The 11,297-nt window shown below is 51.7% G+C and overlaps 1 protein-coding gene across 3 annotated transcripts; it reads right to left on the bottom strand.

The window, feature by feature from the left end:
• Positions 1 to 31: 31 nt before the first annotated feature.
• rnf34b (ring finger protein 34b) lies at positions 32 to 11,107 on the bottom strand. Of its 3 annotated transcripts, XM_029168342.3 has the most exons (8): positions 10,969 to 11,107; positions 7,284 to 7,502; positions 5,368 to 5,847; positions 3,128 to 3,190; positions 2,860 to 3,061; positions 2,756 to 2,779; positions 2,602 to 2,643; positions 32 to 1,991 (listed from the first exon to the last, which is right to left on the bottom strand). In XM_029168342.3, the coding sequence occupies exons 1-8, from the start codon at positions 10,972 to 10,974 to the stop codon at positions 1,807 to 1,809; spliced, it is 1,221 nt and encodes a 406-aa protein (XP_029024175.1). In that variant the 5' UTR covers positions 10,975 to 11,107; the 3' UTR covers positions 32 to 1,806. The 3 variants fall into 3 exon arrangements, with proteins under 3 accessions (XP_029024175.1, XP_029024176.1, XP_029024177.1); XM_029168343.3 differs by lacking the exon at positions 2,602 to 2,643; XM_029168344.2 differs by lacking the exon at positions 7,284 to 7,502 and having other exon boundaries at positions 10,969 to 11,097.
• Positions 11,108 to 11,297: the final 190 nt, after the last annotated feature.

The raw sequence follows: 11,297 nt of genomic DNA, 5'->3' as shown, positions 1-11,297 counted from the left end.
ACAAGAGCTAGAAAAACAAATCACAACAAAGTTTTACTTTCTGGTTTGTAATACTGCATTTTATTGAATCTAATAAACAATTTTCTCTTGTTAAAAATAAAAAGGTACAACATTCCAAAATATAAAGATCCAGGATTGAGTGCTCATGATCCCCTCCTAGCTGCCCATGAATGACATCTTTGAGAAACAGCAGCATCAACAAACAGACTTACAGCGTTGCAGTGTTTGCTACAGTGCGCGGTGTCAGTGTCAGTTTGGATCCGAAGCAGACGAGGACCAAAAACAAAAAAAGTGCTAGAATGCAAAAATGGCGCAGCTTTAATGTTGAGTGACGGGAAAAAAAGACAACAACGACGAAAAAGCAGAAATACATTCGCAAGAAACTGCATGTTTAATTTTAAAACCTCTTTCAGAACCAGAATTTCACAAGTAAATGGAAAAATAGACATTTAATATATTGTCAGTAAACAATAGTAGAAGCTACTTTATGTGGTTCACTACCTGGCAACCCAGCATTTCAGGCATACATGTACTGTACACGCAAATACTTCAGTGACATCGGAGTCAACTCATGACGAGAAAGTAAAGTGATCAATTTGCATAAGAGATAAGGAAAACCTGCTTTTTCTACCTCTCACTGTGCGATGGACTTTTGGAAGGATGCTGTGACGACGACAAGCAGCTACGTGGATGTTAACGCTCACAGACGAGGAAGTAGCACCTGTTACCTACTAAGACGGACAAGACAGGACCAGGCAGCTGAACGGACGCCCGCCAGGCGCTGATGGTGTTGCTTGGTGGAAGTTATCTAAGATGAAGGAGAAATGACCCTTCAAAATAAGAGTCCCGCCTTAGCTCAAGGCCCACTGGTCCAAAGCTGCATGTCACGATCTGCTGCCGTATCAGCAGCTACGTTACAGTGATGTCAGGTGAACCCAAATACAGATGAAGACGAACGTGGAATTTAGTTGAAAAGAGTTGAGAGGCTTTTTTTTGTTGTACTGCTGTTTCAAAAGGTCAAGTATGAGCGTTAGCGCCGGGTCAACGTAGCAGGAATGTACCGCAGCGCAGACAACAGGAAGTCACGCCTGGGCTCTTTATTCCAGACGAGGGCACGTCCGCCACACGCTTGGAGCTCAAAGTCTACACAGACACCACTTCACTTCCTAAGGGTCATTTCAGAAAAGAGAAAACTAACACGTCAATGTTGCTGGTTGTGAAATGCGTCGCAGTGTGAAATCCTGGCCCACGTGTCAATGGAAGGCGTGACCTTTGGCACCTCGCACCCGCCCGCGTGAGACGGGACCACTCGGTGCCACGTGGTGTGTTTGGGATCAATAAGTCGACGTTTTCTAAAAAGCACGCGTGACTCTCTCTTCTCTAATATTGCACAACCTAAAGAACACTGCAGAACATCACACGGCGCCGCGCGGCATGACTCTGTAAACCATTGACTCTAACCCTGGGATCTTACATTTTCATGCCTTCGCCACCTCGTCACCACGCAGAACAGACCCGCCGGACGCGGCTCCTCTCCCCTACGGCGGCCGAGCACTAAACGGAGAATGGAGTCAGAGAGCGATGACGGGGGGTGTGGGGGGGGTTCTGCTGTGGGCGAAGACAGAAAGACTGAGGGTCCCGGTGCTGCTGATGACGTTCCACCACGGAGGTGCTGAACAGTTAGTAAGGAGTGGGTGGGGGTGGGGGGGGGGGGGGGGGGGGCAGCGTCGGCCCCCGGGTGACGTCATGCACAGCAGTTCATCCTCAGCCGCGGGTCCGGCGGCCCACGTGCACGCCCTCGGGCGCCTAGGACTTGAAGACGTGCACGGCGCGCACCACGTACTGCCTGCAGATGGGGCACTCGCTCATGCGCTTGCCGCACTTGGTGCAGGTGACCATGTGGCCGCACTCCAGCAGCACGCAGTCGATGATGGCGTCCATGCAGATGCGGCACAGGTTCTCGTCGGCCACCAGCTGCGCCCTGACGCCGTCTGAGGGGGCGGAGCCAAAGAGGGGGCGTTAGTTTTTAATTTTTAATTTATTTTTTTTTTTTTATAAAATAAAAAATAATAATAATAATAATAATAATAATAATGGGGACGTGGGCGACAGGCGTGGAGCTCGATGACAGGGTGAGAGGGCGACACGGACGCAGACACCCACCAAATGCATGAAACAATGAATGAGTTACTGTGAACCGTCCACAAGAAGCCGCCTGGGTTTGACGTAAATCGGTGTGAACACTGGCTGATGGGAGCTAAACGTCTGGCAGCTGACGGACGGCTCGCTGGCCTGAATCTGACTCCCGCTGCTCGCGTGTGTAAAAGGCCAGCGATATGATCCGCCGGCCCTTGGTGTCAGCGGCGGAGCCTCCAGGAAGCTGGAAAATGGAACTAGACCTGACGGAGGCGTCTCGTGGAGACGTAAAGGCTCCGAGAGAGCGCGTTAATGACAGACGGGAGGATGCGAACGCTGACGACGCAGCGTGGAGACGCGGGGGTGAATGACTGGATGTGATGTGACCGTGATGGATAAAACACAGCAGGCAGCGCGTGTGCAGTAAAGGGTGACGGGGAGCAGCTTCTCATGAAAGCCTCTTACCTCCAACTCCACTGTTGCACAGAGGTGGAGGATACGCAACCACTTTATAGGTGAACGGGGCGGCGACAAAGAAAATCTATTAGTTTGGGAAACTAATGTGTGTGTGCGATTTCAAGCATTATCAGCATCATGACGCTGATAAAAGAACACGTACCTGCTGTGATGCTCACATTCTCCACTGCAATAAAGGAGAGCAAATATTTCATTAGACACGCGAAACCGGCTGTCACGAAACAAAGCAAACGCACAGGTACCCACTGGATTTGCGGTTCTGCTCGTTCTCCCTGTAGAGCCGGTGCACTCGCTCCAGGAGCTCCCACTTCTCGCAGCAGCCGGAGTAATTGACGAAGTTCCGGGCCAGGATCTCCTTGAGCTGGCGCACGGAGAGGTTCTCGATGGCCTCCTCCGTGTCCAGGTCCGACAGCGAGGCCCTGATCCTCCTCTGCGTCGCCGGACTGACCTGATCCAGACAGAGCGGTGACCCTCACTGTCGGAACCAAAGGCTCCGCCACAAAGCATCACATACCTCCATGACGTTCTCAGCAGGCTCCAGGTTCAGGAGAGACGCCGTCGGGGTCTCCTCGTGCTCCTGTGTGGAATCAAGCGTGGGCCACATATCAACTGCACCGTAATCAAATCCTCTGCACTCGTACAGATGGAGTCAAAGTCGACTGACGTGTCCTTGGATTTCACACTTCACGTGGAAAACATAATTGCAAATTGGACGCAGCTGAACTGGAAACGAAATCTGTTTCTCTCATTAACGAGATTCACCGTTGAGCGAAAAAAACAAAGAAGCTAATTACGGTCCATCCTGGTTTTAATAATCGTCCATCGACTCCCTCGTCCTGCGTCTGATTCTTCGGCTCCGCGTGAGGCTCAGTGTCACGGAACCTGACTTCGCGGTCGTGATCTAGTGCTTTGAACCGCACCCGTTCCCATTTCTCACAGACGCGTGGAGACGTTGGCGTGGCTGCTTTTAGCTCAGCGGTTAATTATTCTCTGTGAAGGCGGAGGTCAGGAATAAACGGGGCCGCTGAGCACTTGTGGAGAGCTCCGTGCTACAGTATCTCCACGGCCGATGTGATTCTCTCTTTGTTCTTGTTAGATCTGAGAGTTATTATATGAAGCTGGAGCGTGGACCGACTTTGTTTTCATGTGGAACCTTCTTCCTAGAACGAAGAGGACGTCTCTGTCAGCGTTGAAGTGCCAGATGCCTTTGGTCAAATTAAACTCCTCAGACACGACAACGTGAGCAGAGTCTGCTTCACCAGAACAGTACAGAACCTCTGTGTGAACCATAAACCATTTCAAACATATAAAAGTACTAGAAACCCCTCAGAGAGTTGCTACAGCTGTGGGCGTCACGATCTACAGCTTTACTTCCTGCCTGGAACTTTATTTTGAAAGTCTACTTCCGGCTCCACTACACATTGATTCTTGCATTGGTTTTCACCTATGTCTCTTCTTCATGTCTCAAGGACATGTTTACCTTGACTCTTCACATACTGGAAGTGCTAAGACGAATCGTTTTTTGCTCATGCTTTGCAGCTTAAACGTAGCTTTTGTTCATCTCTGGCCCATTAGGTGTGAAACCCTCCCAGGTCCCAGTAGATGTAATATGCACAGCCTGTTTCAGGAGGACCGTCTACTTTGATATTCAATCAATTTTTCATGTTCAGGCCGACAGACATGAGACGTAACTGCATGGCGCGGTTTGGGGAAGAACGGGCACGAGGAGCCTTAAACCCGCCGAGTCATCGGCGCGGCAGCGGCACCGCGGCGTGTTGTTGAGCCGCAGCTGTGACGCTGTGGGGAGTTCTCAGGCAATGTGTCCGTTACATAACGGACTCAGCCTTCAGGCTAAAGCCGGTCTCACACACGCACGCACGCACACACACACGCACGCACGCACACACGCACGCACGCACGCACACACACACGCAAGCGCGCGCACGCACGCACGCACGCACGCACGCACGCACGCACGCACGCACGCACGCACACACACACACACGCACACACACACACACACACACACACACACACACACACACACACAGCTGTTTCCAGCTGTCACACCAGCACTGGGCCGACCGCTCTCCTGAGCTTTTTCACTGCCGTTAGAGAGAATAAATCTACAACTGCTGTAGTTTTTTTTGGTTTCATTCAGAGCAAAATCAGGAAGAAAGTAAACAACATGGCCTGTAATGATCTGAATGAAGCGGCTAATTATGCAAAAGTTGTTTTGTTTGTCAGGAAGTTGTGAGTGAGACTTGTAAATAAGCTGATTTCACCTTTGAAATTAATTATCTTGGATGGATTGAGGACAGATGTGAAAGAAGTGTGGCGTATGCAAATTAGCGAGCGAGCGCAGACGTGTGTGTGTGTGTGTGTGTGTGTGTGTGTGTGTGTGTGTGTGTGTGGGGTGGTGAGCTGTGGTGTGTGAGTGGTGGATTGTGTGTTTGTGGTGTGGTGAGTGTGTGAGTGTTGTGTGAGTGGTGGGGTGTGTGTGGTGGTGTGATTTGGTGTGGTGAGTGAGTGTGTGGGTGTGTGTGTGTGTGGGGTGTGTGGTGTGTGGTTTGTGAGTGGGGTTGTGTGTGAGTGGTTGAGTGTGGTGCTGTGTGTGAGTGGTGTGGTGTGTGAGTGTGTGTGATTGTGTGTGTGTGTGGTGTGTGTGCGTGTGTGAGTGTTTGTGAGTGTGTGTGTGTGTGAGTGTGTGTGCGTGTGTGAGTGTGTGCGTGCGTGTGTGTGCGACTGTCAGACCTGGCTGCTGGTCCCTGAGCTGTCACTTGGGCTGAGCGCGTCTCCCTGAGAGGCAGAGACGACCGACTGCTCCGAGGCGGAGCGCGTGGTGGAGGGGGGGGGCGAGGCGGCACGCGAGTGGGGGAGCGAGTGCAGACTGTCCGTGTCGTCTCCCACTTCCTCTTCCTCCTCTTCCTCCTCCTCATCCTCCTCCTCGTGCGTGTCCTCCTCCTCCTCCTCCTCCTCCACCGCTCGGGGGGGCTCCCTCGTGCCCTGGTGACACAGCACCAGGTCCACCAGGTCCTCCTTCTCCCTGCACGTGTCGGTGGGGATGTTGCGCAGCAGCAGGTACTGGCGCAGGTCCTTGACCCGGAGCTGCATGAGCCGCGGCCGCTGGAAGGCGGTGCCGCGCAGCAGGTGGCAGGTGGTGCAGCAGCGCAGGTTCTCCTGCAGCACCGAGCACAGGGCGCAGAAGCTCTTCTTGCAGTCGCAGCAGATGTGCTGGAGAGAGAGGGGGCGACAGACGCGGTCCATTAGCCATTCCGTTTCATTCCACGCAGCCCAACTTTAGCCATTTCATCTCTAACATCATCATTCATGAGGATTTCTAAATAAGCTATGGTGCCTGGCTTCTGTTGGCAGGTTCAGCTCTCCATCCTCTGTCACTGTGATGAATAAACTAACTACGTACTGAAATTTACCACATCTGGCAGGTGAGAAATGGATCAGATGATGAAACCGGAATCTCAATAACTGGCAACTGACAAATATTATTGATTAACAATGCAGCACGATCATTTATTTCAACTCAGTTGCTCTCCCTGCTAATAATAATTAAGAACTTACTAAACAGGTTCCGAATTTGGGTTTGTTCCTAATGAGTTTTGTTTAAATAGAGACACAGAGCAGATGAAAATCAATGAACGCATTCATGCACGGTTTCTATTGTTGAAACCTTGGAAAATGTGATTAAATGTGATTAAATGCCTGAATCATAAACATTTCAATGAGAATAAGTCATGAAATGCACAAAATGGTTTTGTCTCTTACTACACAGCTGTTGCTAATTGCTCGGAGCGTCTTATTAGGACAGAGTGAAACCGTAAACCACTAAAGCTTAATATTATCTGACAAACGGAACTAAATCTGAAGCAGTTTGACATTTTACAAACTAGCGGCGTCTCCTGATGATTGACACTTCAAGCGGCAGGAAAACAGGTCGACCACGGCTGCAAACGTTTCCTTATCGCTGGCGCACAAGCACGCGCCCGCCGCCACAGACGCGCTCCTTCAGTCGCTCAGTTAATCCTCCGGTGGTTCTTGTGTTTTTTATCACCTGACGCGCAGATGTGCGCGTTCAGGGAGCTGACCCGCTGTCAGAACGGCAACACACACACACACACACACACACACACACACACACACACACACTGGGAATGTCAGGATGAATATTTAGGGTTTTGCCTGTAGTCCTGCATTTCAGTCACAAATTAACTTGAGTTTCTGTTAATCAGAAACTCTACTAATTAATTCAGAGCAGGTTTATATATTTACCTGTCAGCGTACGGGATCAGGAGTTTTATTTCATCTAGCGGATAAAACAGCTGCATCATAAAAAATAACGTGACTGAAACTTGAAGCCACAACATTGATACGTATTTGCATGCATGGTGTCATAAATGCACGGTGTTTTAAATGTGAGTCAGTAATTATGGATGTGTTTACTCGGAAGAGTCCTTCCTCACGGCAGCGATTACGCAACGTGAACGTGGACGGTGAGGGATTATTATGTCCGTAAGTCCCCGTTCTCATCAAGATGATGACGTGCGGCGGTGGCGCGAGGTGAACGCTGTAGTTGGTGAGAGAATACGCTTTTATGCATGAGGAAAGCTCCAATCAGAGCCCCAGCATCAACCACGCACGCGACCCGCGTTTACCTTGCGCCTGAAGACGGAGAAGGCGAGTCCGCAGGCCTTGCACAGCTGCCCGGCGCTCCCCGAGCCGGCGGGCGGGTACGTGGAGTAGCCGGCGCTGGGGGCGAAGCGGAAGGGCCCGGCCCCGGCGCCGAAGCCCGGCTGCTGCGCGCGCACCGTGCCCGTGCCCATCACCTCGTTCAGCAGCCCGCAGCATGACGCCCACATGGACGACGCCCCCGCCTGCGGGAGAGGACACGTCACGTCCAGAGACACAGCATCACACGTGGAAGCGTAGTTTTCATGAGTGACACAGATTTGAGCCCTCGTTAACGGGCCCGCGCTCCATAATCCCCAAAATGGCCCGAGGAGAGAGTCTCTCTCTGCATTTGGAGAGAGAGGAACATGAGAATGAATGAGAAACAAAGAGGAGGAGAAACACGCTGCAGTCAATTACCGAGAGTGCTCTTTAAGCGTCTTTGGGGTCAGACATGATTATATAGAAGGAGACTAAAAGCTCCTATTAATGCTGCTCTCTAAAGACATCTGTGGGTTAAACTTCTCATTCCCTGTGTTATTCTGTTATTTTACAAGATGATGAGTAAATCAGCTGCGTGGACGAGGGGATGCGTGGGCCATCCTGAAGGTCATATAGGTGAAAGCTACGTAGCCAGGCGGGAGGAAGGGGAAGACGGCGGGACGTATTCGCTGAGCACGAGGCCTCCTCGGAGCATACTGATGAGAGGGAGGACGGCCGAGCGGAGAATGCGTCTTCTGTTGCTCCCTGCGCGATCAATAGCTGACGCAGGCATAATGCGAGCCCTCTGTGGATCCCAGCGCCGCGTGGACAACAAAGGAGCGCGCGGGGCCGTGCCACGCGCCACGCGCCCGGCGCGCCGCGGACGCCCGGTGATCCGACCTCACGCGGCTGCCCAGGGACTCGTTACGTAAGCACGGGAGCCGGGCGCTATATGTGGAGGGAGGAGCAGAAAGGTCGCCTCCGCAGGACGGCTTCTCCAAAAGTTCAGATATTTAACTCGCTGCATTATTTAAAAGTTGCCATTTTAATTTTGTTAAATATTTAATCATATACTAAACATCCATAAGTAACGTTGCAGTGCTTTGGTCCCAAAAATGTATAATTTACCTTTAACGTTTACAGCATAAACAGCTAATTCAAGAAGCTGCAAGTAAATTAAATCAAACGTCTCCACTGACCACGTCCCTATAGTTAAGCTGTATTTGCCACAAGCAGTTAACTTTATCACAACTTTATGCAGATGATAAAGTTGTGATGCAAAACAAGTTGAATTATTTGCCGGAGGCTTAAACTCGAGCATAAAGTCTTCCTCCTGAGAAACAGAGGACACTGAAAGCAACACAGACTGCGTCCTGCAGCACGAGGAGCTCGTGCCTCCACGCAGAGTCACGCTCACACGGCTCTGAGCCCGCCACGCGCGTCCCCTCCGTCCCTCCAATTAACACGCCGCGCGCGCTGCAGGCGGGGAGTCCCGCGCAAACAAGCGGCGGGAACAAACGTCACGTGGAGCGCGCGGGCTTTGATTCCGGCGGGATCTCGTAAGGTGCAACTTTGACAACGTCCGTCTGTCCCCCTTCGGCCAAACGAACGAATAATGGAGGCTGCAAAAAGCAACCGAGGCACAAATTTAAACCGCGACGAAGCCGCTTAAAGTGAACCAATCTGGAACCATGCACTGACACAGTGGGACGCTAGAAAGAGCCTAAATGGGTCAAACGGAGGCTGGAGCGCGTGGCCATGACTGAACCAAGACGCTGACTGTTATGATGGTTTCAGCAACAACCGCCATGTCTCTCACGTTTCAGTCCCATCCGCTGAATCTCGCTCCCACTTTTCTCCGATATCAAGTGGAACTGTCACTCATCCCGCGGCTAATAAACGGAGCTGCCTGGCAGTTTCTTAAAAAAACACACACACAACTTTCATTTGACACCTTTTACATGTGTGAAATGCAGTATTCCATTTGGGCTCCACGCGCCCCAGTCACGTCTGCAGACGTCAGAGCCACGTGAAACCTGAGCCACGTCCGTCATGATTTGCATGATTTGCTCCACAGATGAGGATTTAGAGGATTTAGCCTGAAAATAAGCTTTGGTGCAGCGATACAAACACATTGACGGCTGCAGAGATTGTACATGACTCAACTGAACTGTTTCCGAAATGGGCTCTGGCCTCTGACTTGCCTTCATCCACTTCCGTCTGGACTGAGCTCGAGCTCATTCTGAACGTGCTGCATCCGTTACATTGTATCATTGCAGAGATTAGTGAGTATTTACACCGGTGACATACGTCATGTTCTAAATGACCGTGACCTCGGAGGATTTTCCGTGGGAAACATGAAGAACCCGAACTGGCGCGGAACCGGCTTTGTGGGTCCCAGCACGGGGTCCGCCGCTGATTGGAGCGGCGCTGACGCGGCACACCGCGCGCCCCAGTCCGCTCCATCCGCTTCCACGGGTGCAGAAAAGCTGCTTTTGCATTCAAAGCAGATTATGCCATAAAACCGGCCGTCGGCGTTGTCTTCCGGGGACGCGGCAGCGATGACGCGCCCTCTGTGAATTAACTGCACTGTACAACACAGATAAGCACCTCGGCGGCGAGCGGGACGCGGCGCGTGCAGACGTTTACATAATCGCGGGGATGTTTGGAGAATTATTCATAATCAACAGAATGGGCCGGTTCAGTGTAGCGTTACTACTGCATTGTGTAGTAGGAGTAGAAGTACTCGTAGTACAGTACATCCTCTGTGACCGTCTCTCTAAGGTCTGGAAACTTTGTATCACAGCGTCTTGCACGTTTTATGTGAAGAAATAAGCCGATGCACAAAGAGTTTCATCAACTCCAAGCACAAAAACACCTGTAATAACAGGTGATGATGATGATGAGGATGATGATGGTGGTGGCAGTGCTTCACCTTCTACCCTGGCTGTCACCACAAACCTGGCGCCGCTGAAGGCACCAATGACATCATCGCCATCATCTTCATCGTTATCATTCCTGAGCTGCCAGACAGCATCGTTCCCACCGTCCTCCCCGTGCTGCAACCAGCCTCTGCTAAACACACACACACACACACACACACACACACACACACACACACACACGCACGCACGCACACGCACGCGCGCACGCACACGCACACGCTGGGGGGAAGGAGACTCCGGTGAATCTCCAGCCTGACAAAGCGGTAATCCTCTGTCCTCCCCCCGTACGCGTCTCCTAAACATCCCCACACTCACCCATTCACTGGCCACAATCTCATTAGAGCGGATTAAAGCCTCACGGTGAATGGACGTCGCTCCGTCGTCCGCTGAACTATCGCACAGGGGGTCAAAGCAGGCTCATTAAAGGCTACACACTGTACCAACTGCTCATCGGGACGAGCTGGGCTGCAGGGAAAGCCTCTGCGAGCGTGCACACGACCCAAATCGGACCCGAAAGGACCCGCGACAGGCGGATCTCTGCTGCCAAGTTAACGTCAGAACCATCGGCGGCGTTTTAAAACGCGAGCCTGTTGATGGAACTGCCGCTGAGTGCACGCGAGCCGGATTCATGTCCATTAGGCTGGAGGTATTCCCTGACTCTCGGCGCAGCATCGCGGGGAAAACCCAAGACGCCGGTGCCGCTGTGAACCCGAATCAAACACGATGTGCAGACGGGATCACGTACCTTCATTGCACCTCCGGTGTGAGGAATCTGCCGAGTAATGTCAGGACGACGACCATTGCAAACGCAAGGGGGAATCAAACCATTACGTCTTCCCTCTCTCCGACTGCCTGTGCGAGTGGAGTAAGCATAACGTAATGGCAAAAAGAGCCGTAGCCAACCACAGAGCGCACGCACGCGCTGGTATCTTTAGCAGCCAATCAGCGCCGAGGAGGGCGTTCTGTGCCGTGCGTAAAGACGCAGGCCCTGAACGCATCACGCTATTTCACATTATTGTAGGGAATTAGATATTTTTTTCCTCCCTCAGCGTGTGTGCCAAGTATTATTATTAT

Source organism: Betta splendens, chromosome 12 (assembly GCF_900634795.4).
Source record: "Betta splendens chromosome 12, fBetSpl5.4, whole genome shotgun sequence".
Lineage (NCBI taxonomy): Eukaryota > Metazoa > Chordata > Actinopteri > Anabantiformes > Osphronemidae > Betta > Betta splendens.
The sequence above is the reverse complement of the archived record's forward strand: the minus strand, read 5'-3'. Positions and strand labels throughout refer to the sequence as shown.